Source organism: Athalia rosae, chromosome 4, assembly GCF_917208135.1.
Source record: "Athalia rosae chromosome 4, iyAthRosa1.1, whole genome shotgun sequence".
Classification (NCBI taxonomy): Eukaryota; Metazoa; Arthropoda; class Insecta; order Hymenoptera; family Athaliidae; genus Athalia; species Athalia rosae.
In genome coordinates, this window is record NC_064029.1 from 19,218,177 (window position 1) to 19,237,805 (window position 19,629).

General features: G+C 36.4%; 3 protein-coding genes and 1 long non-coding RNA gene across 6 annotated transcripts; 1 reads left to right on the top strand and 3 right to left on the bottom strand.

The window, feature by feature from the left end:
- Window positions 1-261: 261 nt before the first annotated feature.
- LOC105693612 (kinesin heavy chain) lies at window positions 262-9,973 on the bottom strand. Its single transcript, XM_012413652.3, has 14 exons — window positions 9,467-9,973; window positions 8,422-8,563; window positions 7,951-8,124; window positions 7,594-7,862; window positions 7,262-7,508; window positions 6,903-7,139; window positions 6,379-6,725; window positions 6,017-6,220; window positions 5,540-5,680; window positions 5,122-5,406; window positions 4,839-5,024; window positions 4,428-4,631; window positions 4,049-4,352; window positions 262-3,931 (listed from the first exon to the last, which is right to left on the bottom strand). The coding sequence occupies exons 1-14, from the start codon at window positions 9,623-9,625 to the stop codon at window positions 3,855-3,857; spliced, it is 2,976 nt and encodes a 991-aa protein (XP_012269075.2). The 5' UTR covers window positions 9,626-9,973; the 3' UTR covers window positions 262-3,854.
- Window positions 9,906-15,628, top strand: LOC125500661. Its single transcript, XR_007278092.1, has 3 exons — window positions 9,906-10,042; window positions 15,185-15,311; window positions 15,471-15,628. It is a non-coding gene; the product is annotated as an uncharacterized LOC125500661 (long non-coding RNA).
- LOC105693611 (E3 ubiquitin-protein ligase HECW2) lies at window positions 10,181-18,121 on the bottom strand. 2 transcript variants are annotated; one of them, XM_048654213.1, is made up of 10 exons: window positions 17,955-18,121; window positions 15,859-17,535; window positions 15,465-15,755; window positions 15,183-15,387; window positions 14,481-15,058; window positions 14,040-14,377; window positions 13,755-13,955; window positions 12,679-13,638; window positions 12,447-12,554; window positions 10,181-11,159 (listed from the first exon to the last, which is right to left on the bottom strand). In XM_048654213.1, the coding sequence occupies exons 2-10, from the start codon at window positions 17,476-17,478 to the stop codon at window positions 11,114-11,116; spliced, it is 4,347 nt and encodes a 1,448-aa protein (XP_048510170.1). In that variant the 5' UTR covers window positions 17,479-17,535; window positions 17,955-18,121; the 3' UTR covers window positions 10,181-11,113. The 2 variants fall into 2 exon arrangements, with proteins under 2 accessions (XP_048510170.1, XP_012269074.2); XM_012413651.3 differs by having other exon boundaries at window positions 10,181-12,554.
- A 148-nt stretch (window positions 18,122-18,269) lies between these two features.
- On the bottom strand, window positions 18,270-19,499 carry LOC125500548. Of its 2 annotated transcripts, none has more exons than XM_048653484.1 (2): window positions 19,198-19,499; window positions 18,270-18,557 (listed from the first exon to the last, which is right to left on the bottom strand). In XM_048653484.1, exons 1-2 carry the CDS (start codon window positions 19,265-19,267, stop codon window positions 18,322-18,324), a joined length of 306 nt encoding a protein of 101 aa, XP_048509441.1. In that variant the 5' UTR covers window positions 19,268-19,499; the 3' UTR covers window positions 18,270-18,321. The 2 variants fall into 2 exon arrangements, with proteins under 2 accessions (XP_048509441.1, XP_048509440.1); XM_048653483.1 differs by lacking the exon at window positions 19,198-19,499 and adding an exon at window positions 18,639-19,071.
- Window positions 19,500-19,629: the final 130 nt, after the last annotated feature.

Consider the following 19,629-nt stretch of genomic DNA (forward strand, 5'->3'; position numbering starts at 1 on the left):
TAGGAACAGTTCGTCGCAGCTCGGGTTATATTCCAAGCCGTTTGGATCCTTTATAAGCGTCAAACTTTTAATTTTGGTCACCGACGACGAAATGAATGGTCATGTCAACGTTCTTTTAATTTGACCATGACAGAAGACCTGAAACTTTACGTCACCAAAACGCGAGATGATTTGCATATGTTTGTTCGTATCGCAGGAGGTTTGATCCAATCCATTACTACGTGATAGACCTACTGGGTGACAAAAATGAGACGGTTATACTCAATTTTCACGTGTTTTATTGTAAGCATTATTTTTGTAATTAATTTACTCGATAATAGTTTGTTTCAAGTACAATAATCGTAAATTAATTATAATTTGATGGTAATGATTATTACAATCGAACATTCGCCGTAGCAATAGCCTTTCTGCACCCTGCATATACAATCTAAAGGTGAATTGTAAAAATTTTCAGCACGATTAAAGAATGTTGACATGATCCGATAAAGTTTACCAATGAATCTGAACCGCTGTTGATTAATTACATCTTTAATTCTGTCTTGAAATGATGGATCCAAAAGCTGAGTACATTCGATTCGTCGGTTTTCAATCATAAGTATAGATTTTCAACTATTGTACTCGTCAATATAATCAATACTAAATCAAATCTCAATAAACGGCGAGTATTTTGAATTAAAAAAAAAACCGAATGAAGAGAAATATGTTTACCGTACAATGCAATTCCAATTTCAGGCTGTGTTGCAGGCATACGAGTCTTGCATGTAGCGAAACCTGATCCCGTATTTCTGTTTCCAGGAATAGGATTTGATATTAATTAAATTGCAGACATACATCGATGTCCTTTTCTAGTTATATAAGGTGTTCCGATTTATACTAACAATAAATGTGCAAATCTCACTTTCGTAATAATATAACTGCAATGTAGATATATTAGTATATTATGTGTATGGATGTATTTTTTTAGTGTTGATGATTTATGAAAAATAATCGAAAATATCCGTTGAAGTTTGCAATCGAAGTTTGTGACATTCATTTTCGTCAACTATTGATAAACACTATTCTCTTGACGAACGATAAATCAAAACTGTCGTTTCGATGTTATCAAGCTTTGGTGTCTACCAAGTATTGACAAAAATTAAATCTTCAAATTTCGAACAAAAACTTCTCATTGTGACAATGTAGTTGCATCGGTAAGGTAGGAGAGGAGGGCTAGATAATACAAGGTAGATTTTACTTATTTTATATAATGCTGTGGCTAGTGTTTATCAAATGCAATATTTCAAAGTCTGGAATACACGACGATACTTCTTCTAATAAGTCCCTACCAAAATATACATCACGAACCACGAAAGAAATGTCGTCCAAGTGAAATTCAAAATCAAAAAGCAGTTCTCCGTTCAGACCTCTCTTCCCTTGGTAAAGATTACTTATAAAAATTAAAGACATCATCACGTCGTCATTAGTGATCTCCATTCATTGAAAAACCAGAAAACGTATCTATGAATACATGTACGAACACAACAGACTTTGAAACGTTAACATTAAGCACAATCAGCAATACCAATGCGCACTTACTTAGATGTGTGCATAATGTGAATATTAGCGATCAAAAGTTATCGTTAAAGACGTCATTCCCAAATATAGGAGTGTTCGATACAATATTGATTATATGAATATACACCAACATTGACTGCTTTGTTTTTTCCCTTCTTTTATTTTTTATTCAATATTAATTATTTTCAATCACCTTATGCTTCCTTTCATGTCATAACAAGTGCTAACTCGTTGTTTCATGAGAATGAGAAAAAAAAATCAATAATGCTATTCAAATCAAATTATATTTAATTTCAAAAAGCAAAAATATTCTAATTTGATTCTGACGTTAAAAAAATCCTGTAACCACGTGGAGTAGTAATTTCAGATGTGATATTTGAATTTCTTTCGTAAGCTTTTTCTATTTATTAATCTAAATATTATTTTCAACGCCATGGAGATAGAGAAGTCCATCGAAAGGTGCGTTGCACGCGATTGAATCATTGTCCACCTGTGATTATTTCCGTGTATCGGATGAAGACAGAACGATGCCTGAAGGCGTTTGATATGGATAATGAAACGCACCCTCCAACATATCCTATCCTCACGTTCAGACAGACGATTTAGTCTTAAAATGAAATTAAGTAGTTTTCCTTTTCACATTTTGAAAAATACATCGAGTACGTATTACTCATCATAGTTGGACAAATAATTAGTTAAAAATATTACAAGTCAAAGCTCTGAAGTTTTTTAGAACAGAATGTACGGCATCGTGTCCACGATAACGGGTTTGTGTTGAATATATTTATTTCAACAAGATGTATGATATATAGAGAAGTTGGTAATATGTCTCTTGTCTACGAATGGTCCATTTTTAGATTCATCAGCCATAATATCAATGTTCCTGCAACCTGATTTTAACTTATGGATTTTCAAATCTTGCGAATCTATTAAACTTCAGACTTCGTAAGTACGAAATCAAAATATAATGACCACAACGATAAATGATTCAGTGGTATACGTGGTCCATAATGGAGGCAAAGACCACATCACCATCTCCCTCTCTACCTATATGTATAAACGAAAACATTGAATTTCACTCTAACAAGAAGTGTTATTATGTTACATCAACTATATCATTCATTTCTGTTACTAAATTTAGGAACTGGGTTACTACTCTGGGACATTGCGAATTTTTGAAATAAAATAAATCAAATCACCATAAATATTGGATACAGCGAAGCGTTTGAATTTTGGAATATTTGGATTTATATTCAAATTATTTAGACTGACGTTAAAGAGGAAGTTGACGATCCCAAAAAAGCTATGCAAAGTAATAATAAGTTAAATAATTCTCGAATGGTTATCATAATCATTTACACGTACATAGTTTGGTTGGACTGTATGGATGATTATTATTCTACTTGGATGTAATATTGAAATTTCCCTAAATGTGTAAAACAAATCTCGTGAGCCTCTGATACAGGCAAAAAGTAGTTGATAATAAATTAATTTAAATAGATAAAAATAAATGAAGAATATTGAATTCCGTATTACTAAGTGTAGAGGTCTAAAGGAAACAATAGTTTAACGCGCGTGGTAGAATTTTCTAAAAACAACATAACATACTGAATATTTCAATCACAGAGGAAAGGCGATTGCACTTAGTCCCTTTTAAGTGAGCCATCCAAAATAGATTCAATACTGGTTATATTGTGTTCAGAAAATTTTACTTCACTCAGAAAATATAGCCATTGTAGGAATAACTATCAGGTTCATAAATATCATCAAACTGCAATCATTCCAACAATCTCACATCCATATCGCATGTCCTATTCACTACAAAAACATCTATAAAATCAATATGGGACATACAATTGAATTTTAGGAAAAATATTTTTTTTTATAGAAATTATTCAACTCGCGAATCATCTGAGATCATAGCATCAGAGAATTTGTAGAAATAAACACTATTCCGAAGGTGAAGCGAAGCAGTAAAAACTATGTTTTACACGTATTTCAACACTAATCTATAAATTGATAACTGAAACGCGACGTTGTTTTGTGATCAGCTACTTTTATCTTGTGTCTTACGGCAATTGAACCGTCGATACTATTTTTATTTTTATCATTTCAATAGATCCCAATACAACTTGACAAAATAGCTCCTCAATATTTAGATAATAGGACACGCTATATTATTATACATCCAATAATTATTTTAGCACTGCAAAGCATGTGCTTTAAAATCATTCAAATGAACAAAATCAACGGCGCTCTTTTCGGATACAGCAGTTCTATCGATTCTTTTCATTAGCACCTTATGAATTATAAATTATACCGACTTCTACATGTCTTCTCTTCTCATCATGGATAGACGCGGTTTTACGCTCGTTTTCTGCAAAAATGGTAAAACATGAAGTGCAGAGTTATAGAAATGAAAACAATTTTCTGAAGAAACTTTTCTTGTACGAATTCAGAAGCTATAGTAAGAACAGAAATAACTTTATCTTACCTCTATTTCCTGTCCTGATGACAGCTGGGTTGTTGCCAGTTCCCATATGGTGCTGACCAGCTCGAATAGGTTTGGCAATCTGTGCACTAGGTCCACGACGAGCAAAGTTTTTCTGTCGCACAGCTTCCTTGATCCTGTCAACTTCGTACTGGTAACGTTTGCGATCTCGCATAGCGCCTTCTTTGGCATCTCGTAACGCGGTTTCCAACGCCTTGACTCTATCCATTGTAGCTTTCAATCTCTTTTCCAGTTTCGGTAGTTCGCAGCGAAGGTCTGCATTGTCTCGAACCAATTGTTTGTGCACCTATCACAATGTTCCCCAAAACCATGAAAATCCATGGCAAATATTCATTTATTTGAATAATGGTTTTATTTTTACCTTAGTAAGCTGATCGAGGTTGTTCTCAAGGAAAGAAATCTTTTGTTTTTGTGCAAGAGATCCGCCGTCGTCTTCGTTGTCTTCTGCATTCAAAGACTTTTTGATTCGTGCCTGCAAATCTTGTACGAACATCTTGCGTAAGTTGTGCAATGTTTGTAGTTCCTTTGACACTGTCTCTTCAAGACCTTTCAAGTCTTTTCTAGCCTGAATAACGGAGAATTGATACAAAATTTACAAACTGTTATTTCAATAAGTGGATAATGTGCAGCGATGAATGATCAGCAGCAGCCAATCCGCGTTTACTACGAAATACCAAATTGCAATCCTTATAATATTGCGTGTCACAGCGTCATAGATAACCGATACGTGCAGGGCGGGTTCTTGTCGCTAGTATGAATAAATGATAATCACCTGTTCACGTCGTTCATTCATCAGAACATGCTCTTGCAATTTAACTGATTTGTCGGCTTCTTCCTGTTTTAATCGTTCATAGTCATATTGCATCTGTTGATGAGCCAATGTGAATTTCTGGTTCATATCCCTCAACTCTCCAATAAGCCGTTGCTTGTCTGATATTTCATCTCGCAACGAAGCCACCTGAAATACAGTTGAAAGTGAAGGATAGATGTAAAAGTAGAAAAATACCAATCAAACAAGATAAATATTCATTACAGACTTATTTCACTGTACATACTTGTCGCTGATGGGCTCCTCTCAGTTGATCCATTTGCTCCTCGAGGGCAACTCTCATTTTAGTGGCAGCTTCTTGTTCCTCAGCCTTTTCTTTGTTACTAACAGCTTGTACTTGTTCAGCAGCTTTAAGTTTTGCACATTCCTCACGTAAGGCATCCACGTCTTCCTCCAAGGCACGTTTACGGGCATCCGCTTCCTTCATCGACTCAGAGAGTGTTTGCATGCGAGCCTCGTGTTGTGATATCAATAACCGGCATTCACCCAAATCTTTTTCATATTCCGAAACCTACGAGTTTCATAGAAAGCTCATTCAATTTTGTCCAACTTATAATCACTCCAAGTAATCGTACCTCCCCTCAAGTCTATACAACGGTAAAATACTACCTTCTTTCAATCTCTATAAATGAAAAGCGACTTACTTTTTTGTTACAATCGGTTTGGAAACATTCAAGCCCTTGACAACGTTGTACCAAGTTTTTTACTTCTGATTTCATTTTACTGATGTATACCCTGGCGACAGTAAATTCCTCTTCCAACTTGCCATTGCTATCAGGTGTAACCTGTAGCAATAAAAAAAAATACAATTTCACACAGTCGTAATTTTTGTCTTCTGAATTACGGTATTCTCAAACTGGTGTTGATTGATGGACGCCACCTGATTATAATCATGGCTACCATGAAGCAAGAAAAGTGTACGGAATGGTAAACGAATGTAAAAGTAACATCACTAAAGTGAAGTTCAGTTGAAGCCGAGCTCAAATGTTATTTTGACTAGGTAAAGCTGAACGAATATCAATGAACTCATTCACATTTGCATAACTGCAACGAATTAAACAAGGCAAGATTTTGTTTTTCTCTTTATGTATAGCTCCTTCTCTCATGAATTTCTTTACTACCTTGAGATTTTCATCGCCACCTATAGCTACGCCGATTTCACCCAGGTCTTTGAGAAGATTAGCCAGCATTTCTGTAATACGCTTCCGCTGATGTGCAGACATGTCTCGCAGTTGTTGTAACTCTGATGAGGTTGTATTTAATACTGCTTGTTTGGCCAAAAGCTCTTCTGACAAAGCTTCGTGCTCTTTATTTTTAGTTTCAACCTATTAATGAAAATGTGTCGTTACCACTATATTATGTTTGAAACTAAAGATGAAGTCACATTGAGAAAAAAATTAAATAATAGTGGTCCTTGTATAATTTTTCCATGCAACAATTTGTGAGCAACTTGATGGATAAGGAATTCTTTTTCATCGCATACCTCTTGTGATTTTTGGTCGTAATTAACAGCCAGTTCCTCAAGAGCTTGAAGGACTTCTTTGACTTCTTCTTTGGCACTCTCGTTTTCTTGTTGAATTCTGTTCATTTCTTGCTGCAGTTGTTCATAATCACGTCTGGCGCATGCGATGAGCTCTTCTTGTTCTTCCATCTGTTCTTTCAATTTCTCCACATACTGTGAATGCTGATTAATCTCTTCATCTTTGTCATCAAGCTGTTGGTACAGCCGTTCACGTTCTTCCTCCAGCTTTTGTCTTTCCTCATTAGAAAGAGATCCAGCCATCAATCCCCCACCAGGGGTAGCTGGTACAGGACCATCATCGATCTTGACTGTTTTGTTGAATGAGAAAAAAATACATGGTTAAAATTATAAGTTGTGGCTGCAAATACTGCATAAATGCAATATTAGTGCACGAAAATCTCATACCATAAACTTAAACAATCCAAAGCATGCAGTATGTACTGTGTGAATATGATTTCGTCAAATTAAACTCATGGCAGCATTACCTTCAACTTGTGGAGCAACTGGCGTTGTAACGTCAGGACCTTCGACAAGACTAACTTGTTCCTCAACTTTCACAGTCTCACCTTGTCGCCACCTTGAAAGTTCAGCCTCTAATTTCTCAACTTTCCCCTTAAGCCTAGCTGTCTTTTCTTTTTCACGTTCATATCGCCGCTTCCATTCTTCGGCCGTTAATTCCTCATTGACACAAACGACGTTCTTGATAGTCTTGGCACGCTTACCTGGAAATAGCATCACCAGTAAAAAGCAATTCACATACCAGTCTGGGAGTTTTAAAATAAATTTGTTCTGCAAAGTTAAAGATTTGACTGTTAGGATACAAAGGCTAACTTTCATCACCTACCAAAGTCTAATGTAGATTTTGTTTCAGACTCGTTAAAACTGGCCGGTGAGCAACAAATAATAATGGTAGTTCGAGCATTGCCTCCCAAAGATTCTTGTAAAATTCTCGTTAATTTTGAATCTCGATAAGGGATATGCGTCTTATTGCCATCCGCCAAAGCAGAGATAACGTTACCCAATGCTGACAAGGATTTGTTAATATTTTTAGCTTCATCCAGCACAGTGCCTTCAGCACCAGTTTTAGATACCTGTGAAAAAAATATAAGTACTGTATTGTAATTTCTACAACAACCGAATATCACAGCATTTGCTTCTGTAGTTTTGTCGACTTACTTTTTCAGAACCTGCAAGATCTACAAGGTACAATTTTCCAGAAAGTTTTTTTTGATTTTCCAAATTCTCCTGCTTTACATTTATAAGAAAAACAGAATGTGATCTGGAACTGTGTTCGTTCATGTTTGTCACAGCGATATGACGATTCGATTTACCTTCTTCTATCACTTCAAACACTTCTTCTGGACTCGAAACAAACCTTTCAGTAGCACCTTTTACAAAAGGTACACGATTTTTGTCCTCATGAACGCTAAGATTTACCTTGGATACTGAAAACGTATTAAATGTTGCAGAACATATCTAAGCAATCAATGCATGTCAATATTCAAATGTTAGAATAATGCGGGAATAAATTACCATCTAAGAGATCCCGTATCTTGTCCATGTAAATTTCAAAATATGAAACCTTAATATGAAATTCCAGGTTCTCTTCCATAGCATAAATATGATTAAATATGTCATTAACAATACGAGGAATAATGCCCTGCTTGTTTGGATCGCCAATAACTCCTTCCATTGTGTGGGTTTTTCCTGAAGTTGTGAAAAATCAAATTAGATAAGCAATAATAAAAATTACTGCCACAATTATCGCGTCTTTTGAAGACTAAAAATTGCACCTCTGATTAAGGGTTCCACCTAATTCTAATATCCCAATGAAGATAATTTCAATTTTATTCATTTTCTTAAGGCCTGAAATCTCAAATTTCGAGTACATTTGAAACCTTATTTCAGGTCATTGTATCATAGAAAGCCTTGTTCGTTATACTCAATTAGCTGAATACAGAAAAAATGTACATTAAAATTGTCAAAACAATTTAAGAGACTCACCTGACGATGTTTGCCCATAAGCAAAGATAGTGCCATTATAGCCTGCCAGGACATCGGATACGATGGACTTTGCAGCCTCATTGTAAACCTTCTCTTGTGTTGCATTGGGCTTGAATACTTTGTCAAAAAGATAAACTTTGCCCTGAAACATTTAAGAAATTGCTTAACGAATCAGAAAAGTTATCAAACAATAAACAGTTCTATGATGGCTAGACAAATCTTTTTCAATGAGATATGTAAATTATTGTACAGTGAGTTGTATTTCATAATTCATGGATGAATATACCTCAAAAGAATTGGGAATGCCAATGTAGAATGTTTTAGTATTAACATGAATTGCACTCACACTACTAGGATTAAAAGTGACTAGGTCACTATTAAATAAAGTAAGTATTTTGTTATCGAGAGAACAAAATACTTGCTTTTTTTGTTTGACTCTTCTGTGAATTGAATCAAACTAAACAACAGGGGAGTCTGCTCCTGTCATTATCTAAATTGTGTGATCTCATTTTAGAATATGTGTGTAGGTTTAATTAACAATTACTCAAGGAGTTATGATCATGTCTGGCCAGTTTACACGCATATGAATACTCATACATTATGATCACATATTATTTACCTATTACATATTTATACCATATCAGATAAAGAAAGAATAATGTGCAATTTATTTATAGGGTTTTAGGACAGTAAGAGATGAACGAGTAAGGCTGTGCCACTGCAAACAGTAGTTGGGCACCGTGACTGAAAGAAGATGCTCATGAATAAGACTCTTCAAAATTATGATAAGAAACCCAGCAGATAAGTCAATCTTGACTCTTGAAGTAACATAAAATCGCCTCATGATCCAGGCTATTGTTGATGAAGAACAAAAACGGTATCGACGTCATTGTTTCAATTAACGCTGTACGACAGTCGTGCAATAAGACAGCTGTCAGCTGAGTTCTGTCATCGCATTCAGAAGGTATAATTTGATTGCAATTTGTTTGACGTTAACACTATCCGCAAATGTCATTACTGAGATAATATAAAATCATCAACATACCCCGATCGAAATACAGTTTTCCTCTCCACCGGATGGAAATTTAACTACAAATTTTGACCCAGCCTTTTCTTCAGAGTCGTTCAGTGGACGGAAACGGCAAACAACTTTAATGCTGTCTTCCGCGGCGATTTCTCGCTCCCTGGGCTGCTCTGTCGCCATAGTTTCCCTGTCTTGAATATCTACAGCTTATAAATTGCACTTATCAAAATTAATTTGGTAAAATGACTGTAGAAACTGCATTAAGACACTGCTGTCATACTACGGCCAGTGTTCAGCAAAATGGCCGATATGTAACTGGCAAAAATAATCAAGATGAAATTTGGAAATAGGAACACTGGATTTCACCGGGTTTATAACAGAATTATATTACACGATAGCTTTCAACCTGCCCTTTAAGCACAAGGCCTGACTTGAACAAACTCGAATGAATTTACCAACATATAATTACGGGCGAACAACACGGAAAGGAGAAATTAAGTAAGCGATTCTGACGTGATGGAGCCGCAGGCAGCCATGCGCGACCTGTCTGCCTTGCTCGGTAGCCGACGACGTCGCGCCTGCCTCAGACCCAACACAGTAAGTAATCCCTAATCCCCAACCACCCTCGTCCTCGTCCACGTTCCACAGTCGTCGCTAAATTATTGATTTGCCCAAGTTTTATGTCTTGCTATAGCACCTGCAACTATGTTCTCTAGGTATGATTCATAGCTTCAATTCCTGAGTTAAGAAACATTTATTATTGTACGTCAAAGCAATCAACAAAATGAAACTTTGAAGTCAACTGAAGAATACTTGATTTGCACCCAATTATCCTCACGAAATAGGAGTCAGGCTCCTACTTGCCCGTTGCTCTATTTCGGTTGAGTGACCAAACATGTAGATGAGTAAAAAATCATTGAGAGTATTCTTTCATGATGGTATTTTGTTTCAAAATTTCAATCATAGGAATACACTGAATAGGTGTTAACATAGATATATGTATATTGAACTATATCTGTGATTGGTTATAATTACCTAATCTGCAACAATGGTTTCAAATACAATACTGTGTAGCTGAGGATGGATATGACCTAGTTAATTAATCATGAGGAACCAATACATGAATGAAAGATGCTCAGGTCATTGAATTCCAACAGGTCTTTGTATAGGAGAACCCCATTGTACAGAAAATAATAATATATGAATATAACGAATAAAAAGTTTAGAGAAAGAAATGCACCGACAACCATGAATTTCAAGGAGATATGAAATTGGGATGTACAAGCATTGTGCAGATCAGCTGTTAAATGAGTAATATAAAAATAGAGTTAGGAGAAGAAAAATTTTTAACATAGTCAGAGGGAATAATTTTAGCTGATGGTTCAGAAAATGAAAGCTTCTTCCCAAGATGCTGATTCATTGATTATTACTAGCATTCACATTATGAATTTGGGTGGACATTGAATCCTCCTCAATCACATCCTATGGTCTCCCAGCATTAGACTGGTATTTTTTACTTGTACAAACTTACAACTTGCAATCCCAAACATCTTTTTTGAGCAATCTTTATCAGCAGATGAAAGCATTTAATTTGAAATTCTCGCACTTTTTCTCGCATTTTCGATGATCGCACCTCGAATATTAGTCACAGTTAAATTTCCGGACAAATTAGTTCAGTAAATACGCTGCTACACACTTGGATTCCATAATATGACTATAACAAAAAACAGAATTCTTTAGTTTTTTTGTTTTTGTTTTTTTTTGTAACGACAGAAAAAAATGTTTCAACATGTTCATAGATTACTAATAATATGGATAATAATATTATTAATAATATAATTTACTCTAATAAATAATATATCGATTATCATATAGCTTAAATTGTGAAGAAGTTCTACATAGTAGATGACTAGTTTTAAGACTGAATGCATCACAATAGTGTGCTATTATATAACTTGCAAAATTTTGACTGCACTCGAACTTTACAATAGTTAAACATTATTTAAACATGGGCATAATCGACCCAAGTATTACCACACTATAATAATGTTAAAACAATGTCTCTCACGGGAGATAAAGGAGTCCATACATATGCTTGTTTAGAAAACACCATAGCAGAGATTCAACTTAAAAAATTTTGTAGCTATACCATAACAGTTTAACTACACACAGATAAGTGCTACTGATGTAATTGGGAAATATCTCTTGCTTTAGATATTCAGCATCTAACTGTGCATGCGTTATATTTATGGAATGAATCATGTATGAAAACATCACAGTTACGGATGCTGATTATCCACAGTAGAGTTGTGCAAATTTGCTCAACAACTAGAGCAACTTAAAAATAATCCATGTTATATAGAGTTTACTCTTCACTTGTTACTGCTTTGGATTGTTATACTCATTCCTTAGATGAGGATCCATTGTAATCAATGGGATCTTTACGAATAACAGAGCTGTGTGGCAGTTATTGAAATTTGGATAAAAGAGTACATCAATGTTAGATCTACAAATCAAGATAGAAATTTTAACAAATAAAATAATACAATTATTAATTGTTTGTTGAAATTGGATCATCTACGGTAAAAATCAAGGCAGGTTTGGATCTTAGAGATATTGGAATTGCTTTAGAAGCTCTCATATGACACTATATAGTACCTACTGCTTTATACCTCATCATGTTTGTGCTGCTATAGATTCTTGTGAATGTTCATCTTTGAATGAAGATGTAACTATCGTCACAGTGAATAATGAAATTGGTGAATAAGATACATCAATCTGGCTATTTTGAATCATGAATTGATGTAGCACTGTGATTTTATAGGTGATTACCAGTTACAAGATGTTATATGAAAAGCGAAAATTTTATAATTCTTAGTGTCACAGATCTACACTGGCAATTCCTATTTTTCCAACTGCGCCAAAGCTTTGCTTTCTCAACTCTGATTTCATAGAATATGATGGTACGTGAGGATTTTGAATTTTCTACTAGTGTGCTTACTCAATTCCAAAAGTGTTGGTTTCTTCCACCGCAAGAAGCAATTTTTCGTATAAAATCTCTGGTGTAGGGTAAGGAGGTAGGTCTAAGCGATTGAAACAGGTGTGTGCTCTGAAAATAAATAATCAATGAATGGAGTTATTTCAGTTTTTAATGCTTAAGCTTAGTAGGAATAACTCGAACACTTCTTTTTTACAAAAAACTTACAATAAAATAAAAGAGCTGTTAAATTTACCTTGGCAAACTATTGGGCTTCCCCCATTTTTCAATGCAAAATCTTCTTGGCCCCGTAGATCCACGAAGGGCGGCAAAACCTTCAAATGGTATGCTTGAGGTGCCAGTTACAAACTGCAACAACCTTAATCTCTGTTCATTTGAAAACCGACTTATACAACTCCAAAACCACTCAACGACTGGATGTGCGTCGTGATATCCGCTTCTGTATTCAGTATGAGCACGCCAATCATTCAGATCTATTTCCGCAGCTCCAGCTATGACTAGTTCAAGTTCACGAGCGTCGAATACCGACACTAATCGAGGATCGACAACTTCGTAAAAACCACGAACAAGAGATTCCGTTTGTTCAGCAACGCCACGTTCCAAACGCCATCTGACCACCCTTTCCAAATATTCTTTTTTATTTTTTTCAGTAACCATTATGTTTCGGCCACCTGGTTTTAACTCGCGCTCCGCCACTCGACCCAGCAGCTCCTCCGTTACTGAGAATGTTAGTTCTAATGGCTCTATACTTATGTCACGCTCTCTAATCCACATTAGGCTTTGATGAAATTCCTGATCCAGACTTTCCAGGTCGCTCAAACTTGCTGGTAATCTGAGCAATGCCTTATAAAAAGGCCTTGTGAAAAATGCATCAAGTAAATACTGATGGACCAGAGCAAGCCCTAAGACTCGTCCAGAAAATCTAAACCAGTCATGATAATTGTCAACAAAAGCAGACATTGGAGATACTTGGACGGTGTATGTGTCGTTAGCTGAATATTCAAAGAGGCCGTAGTACGGGTTGAACAACTCTCGGGACAAATGAAAAAAGAATTCTCGTGAGGGTCCTCCATAATCTAAACCCTCTTCATGATCAAATGTGACTGCCAACTTTCCTTTCTGCAAATCTTTTTTAGAGGCTGCCATTATTCGAGTGAAAGCATCCTCCAGCAGATGCTCTCGTCTGATATGCAGCCTGTAAATTAAATGTGAATTTTTATACCTCCTCAACTCATGATACAATTCTTCACTCAACTTATTTCAAACTCATTAACATTCTTTAATTTACTCGATTAGATTCACAAATCTTACTTGAGTTTACCAGGCCCTTGGCCGTAGCCCTTGCTCTCCAATTTTCTGTAGAAGGTTCGGAGCTTTGCTTCAAAATCTCGTCTATAAGGTGCTGGTGCACGGGCTGAGGCTCTGGCAAGCCCAGGAGAGGCATGTGGACTCCCAAGTGGAGAGCGTCCCATGTTACCAGGTACATAAGACATTATTTCGTGTTCGAACAGACTACAAAAATAGTATAGTCAGTTTTGTATACTTGTAAGTGAAATACGTAATTTATTCGCATACTCATATATAATTGAAACATACCTTAAAAGCAATGCTAAAGATACGTCGTGTCCCAATCTTTGCAGAGCAATGCTTCCCTCTACTCTGACTGTATTCACTTTTTCTCTGAGAGCAATGTTTTGCCCCAAACCGGCATGCCTTTCTTTTAAAATATCGATAATGTTTGGCTGTCGTAGGAAAGCTACGACCTTGTCGTTGTAGGCAATTGGTATCTCAGGCGAAGTAGTTATGGCCGATTGTTGTGGTCTTGGTGGTGGAATTGGAGGCTCTTCAATAGCTGATCTTGGGTGAGCAGGTTCCGTTGGCAACCGAGGATCAATGAAAGATGTCGCTTTCCTAGCATGGCTAATGAAAAATCTCTGAAAATTAATATTCGATTGTTTAAATTCAGAGAATTTCTATTACAAGACTTGAACTAATTGAATCATTGAAGTCTGAAATTGGTTGACTTTCTCTACTTACTTTTCCAGTTCTATCGAGCTTAGATTCGTAACCTCTTGGTAGTTCTTTTGAAGGATCAGCAAAAAAATTAATCAAAGAAACCAAATCTCGATTGTGTTCATATCGTGGAAACGCTGATGGTTCTCTTCTAATTTTGCTGATCATATGCTTCAAACTGGAGTTACGATTGTACAGTTCCATTGCATCAGAGTTTGTGTGCAGAACGGTAAAAAAGTCAGACCTTGTTAAAAATAATATCGGAGGTGTAGTTGTGATATCAAATGGTTCATTTCCATTAGAATTTGGACGCTCTATTTGTCGCTCGGATTGTCTTTCTGGTTGTCTTTCAGATTGTTCAGGCAACCTCTCAGTGGTTTCAGAATGATTGTTGGTAAAGTTTGAATTCGTAGGTTCTCCATCAATGTTTTCGGGTCGAGATATTGTTCGACGGACGCTCTGGTATCGCCTATCCAATTGTTGACGCTGCATATCACAGCCAGCATTTCGAGTTACAATTCCTGGGCGCTGCCAAGTTGTTGTCCGATTAACGTGATCAATGTAAAATACACGACCATGGCTATCAATTCTTGCCTCCCATGCTGAAACATTATTTCAATCAACTTTTTGTATTGTCCAAATAATTACACAACTTCTGGTATCTATTAACTCATCAATCTCAGCAAACATGTATATCACCAGCTAAAATTAGATTCTCTTACTCACAGGCTGGTAATGGTTCCTCTGATGACACAGATGCTTTTGTAGTTGCACAGATTGGTAAAGGACGGAGTGATCTCGGACGATGAGTCGGTGTTGGTGGGCATTCTGATTGATTGAACAATCCCGATTCAGGTAAAGGTCTAGTCAATGGCCGGTGTGCTTTTGGTGTGCTAAGTAAAGCTATACTCTTCGTCACTGCTGTCCGAGACTTGAAAGAAAATTATGTGTACGCATGAGTGTGATTTATAACATAGGATTCTTTACTTTGTGTATTGAAATTTCTACCTTCAGTCCAGAGGCCTCATCAACATCCACAATTTCAAAGCCAAAGCAATCTTCAGGATGAAATGGAGTTGGATGTCTTTGGGGATGCCTCTTGGGCAGTTCTGGCGGCATACTTGGCAATGCGTGAGTCCTGTGCAAAGGTCTATGTGTAGATCTCGGAGGTAATGGTGGAGGATTTGGATAAAGGGTTTCGTAAAGAAATTCAGGTGCTTGGGTTCTGCCAGTACTACACCAAAGCTGATAATACTCAACACCGTCGTTTGACCGAATTCCATTTTGATTATGTAATCTCTGAAAAAAAAAGAGCTGGTTTGCAGTGAGCAGCACAAGGATTTTAGATAAATACCAAATTGCAACATTTCCGTGAAAAGTTCAACATGCTATATTATTTTACCCTTTTGCTTCTGCTGTGTAATACAGCAGCTTGTTGAGATTCGGTATCTGAGTTACTTCCATCACTACTATTTGAAGACCGAGGGCGCAACTCAAAACTACAGGCCTCATCTAAATGCTGCTGGTCCAAGTTCACGGTAGCTGGAAACGCAGCAGAATCTTCTTGGATTTCAAACAAATTGGGTAGACTGGGCAATCGAAAAGGCTCTGCCAATGGAATAGTTGATTGATTGTTACTTGAAGGTAGGTCAAATTTATTTTGTTCATCCATTGACGAAACCATAGGCATTTGTAAGGGCAGGGAAGCAGCTCCGTCTATGGAATCAAAACTGTTGTCAGATTCCAGCAAATTTTCTCTACCAGATATTTTTACTGGTGAAGAACATGGAGCTTCTGTAAACGCCTCAGGTATCTGGACAGGCTGAAAATGCATATTTTCATTTGCAGACAGCAACTTTTCAGCTGCTCGGTTGGGTAGTGAAGAAAATTCGTTCATGTTCCAAGTATTTGTAGAGTCCCTGCCTGGCAATGAACAAGAATTATCTATATTTTTCAATTCTTCAGGTATCCTCTCAGGTATTGTGCAAAAATTATCTGTATTGTTTGAGGATCCTTCAGGTACTTCATCAGGTAGGCAAAAAAAATTTTCTGGTAGATTCAACCATTCTCCAGGTATTCCATTAGGCACACAAGCTGTTAGGTTGGAAGAATCTGGGCTAGGCAAAAGTTGGGAGGAATTACTGTCTTTTTGACATGAATCATCATCTCCATCAGTGTGGATACTGTCATTATTTTCTACGATCATACTGATACCAGTATTGTTTGATTCACTAGATTGAGATATATACTGGCCCACACCTTCGGATGTGCATTTTGTAAATGTTCCATTCAGTGGTTCCTTAGAAATCTTTTTCTTAGTTGCTGATCTCCTGATCTCTCTAACTATGTCATTAGGATCATTTGGTAAATTTGAACTGCTTTTATCATCTCCTTTTAAATTATTCAACGAACTAGTGCGAGACAAATTATAGCATGTATCGTGAAACAAGAATTGATTTCTGATCAAATCTTTATCTACTAGTGAAGGTTTTTCATCTTTGCTCAAGCTATTTTCCAAAGTATTATCTTCTATCTCTGTATCGCTACCAGATTTTAGCCTGCCTTTCATTGATGGAAGATCATCTCCACTTACAGAGCTCAATGGTACTTCTTTGGAGTCATAATCTTTTGCTGAACTCCTGGAGACATGGCTCCTGCTTTTAATAATATCCTTTCTAGCATTGGGTTGGCCATATGCTGGATCCTCACATCCCAGTAATCTCGTGTTTTTGTCTGATGTTAGCTTTGATTCTTCAAGGGCAATTTTATCATTGGCTAGTTTTAAAAAGCTTGTCAGCACTCCGGTGGTCTCAGAAATTTCGTCCAAAGTAATACTAGAGGCTGCTCTTTGCGTGTTAACTGATGACAACCCTTTTTCCAAATGTTCTGGCTTCTCATCATCGGTCTGTTCTTTATGACACAAAGTCTGATCATTCATGTTGTCGGGTATTTCCTCAGGTGTGGGACTTTTCCCTTCACCTTGATCAGAAGAAAGCGCTGTCATGTTATTCTCTGCAGGCATCTTACTCAGAGGCTCCAGAGCAATTCTTTAATCTCAAATGGCCATCGCCATGTATCACTAAAGAAACATACACAAAAGAGGAGTATATGAGCCACCCCAATGTTTTGTATTTGCATGTAAATGTTGTACTATACTCTGCTCCTATCAATGATACGTTCATATAATATGGAGATCACGAATTATATGCAAATGGTTGCACGTCAATTCTTTCAAGCTTTGTAGTAAGTAAGCGGATATAACTGCACTTACAGAACAGCTTCTAAATGTATATTCAAGTTGAAAAAGAAATGATTTGATATTTTTCTCAACGAATTTGGATGAATTCAAAGAACTGTGCGCATAACCGTCATATGGTGAAAGTACATAAGTGCAGCCATATGATGTTTACGTCCTTCAACAATAATGTAGGAAATTCTATACCCTGAATTTACTGACGTTAGTAACAACTCTTCTAAGTTTTACCGAATTTTACTTGCCTTCTACGATTGAAGCCAATCATTTCAACAACTCGTTAACAGATGTTCACAAACTGGACGTCAATCATTTGGATTTCATCTGTATTTACCTATTTTCCGAATAAATTGTGATTAATCACACTATTCAAGTGCATACGTTGACAGCCTGTGACGTTGACTGGAATGAATAGCTTTGACACTTGACAGTAGGATGCAGCAGACTAAAGTCTAGGGATTTTTTCCGTAATAACTACCGGGAAAATTAAATCTCCATTAAAAAATCAATGGTAGATTATTCACGGAGGATTCCGGGAAAATTAAATCTCCATTAAAAAATCAACGGTAGATTATTCACGGAGGATTCATGTAATCCTCCATGGATAGTTTATTACAAAAAATTATCTGGCATAAGATACATTTTCTTTGTTATAATGACGGTATTTCGAAGAATAGCAATGGAATATTGATCATGTGCTGAGATGAACATTGACCTTATTTTTCTTTTATAAATCGATTCGAGATCTGAATCGCTGTTATTAGCTGCGCTGTAAATTTCATTTTTACTTCGAGCGCATTGTAGTTCGAATTTACTTGGCTGGCAATCATTTGAACTTCTTCTAGCGTCTGTAACAAAAAGACACAAAAATGAGTTATCCTCAATAGGTTGAAAAACCAACAATCAACGGTCCACCTAGTGGAGCTAACCTTTTTTATGTTTTGATAAAGATTGACTATTTCCCCATTGTCAAAACTACTTGAGCTAGTTTCCTGCGAGGAAAATGTATCGCTCATTATAAAGATATCTGTCTCGATTTTGCGGTAATTCAACGATTGTCGTTGATTGCAAGCAGCTACACTTACACGTGTGCTAAAGATACCGTTAACTACATCAATGGCTCTGGGCTGTTGCTTTGACTGACTATACCACAACCATGCCCACATCAGACTTGAATTCGTCGACTACCTCCATGAATTATTCACTTATCAAAATCTAAACCAGAACTACCACGCTGTATGCCGAGTTGCCTATACTTAAGTACCTCAAAGGGGTTGCAACATTTCATACATATTTTTTCAAGACCGTTTACTCGTTTCAAGGTTTCTCCGGACGATGACTGAATGCGAATAAAGCTAAATCAAATATTCGCATTGGATGTAACTGATTATTGTTACAATTTAATCGATTGCGTTATACCTGTAGCAACATGTTATCCACCATAGGCATGACTTTTAGCAAGTTGCAACGTTTAGAGTAGATACCTACCTACCCTTAACGGTTTCACAATTCTTACTTCGACTTGTGCATATGAATATGGGGTAACTTTTCCTACCATGTTGATTACAAACGATTACGAACGATCGTGTCTGAAACTGATCTGTCGATCGTAATAAAATAGCCAGATATATTTCTCTTAGATTAGATAATTTTAACCGCAGAATGATTAGGAAAAATTGTCAATCACAACAAGCATAATTCATCTAGAGCAAATGTTATGTGAAATTTCACAACTGAAAATGATCCCTTGAATTTAATCTCATTCCGACTGAATATACGTATGAGAAGAGATTGTACATTTGATCTTCTAAAAAGAGACTAACCGCCCAATTAATCAGAAACTTGCATCTGGATGGCATTCACGGAGTTCACCGCATTAATCAGGCTTTTTATCTATTAATGATCACATCGAAAGGCTGA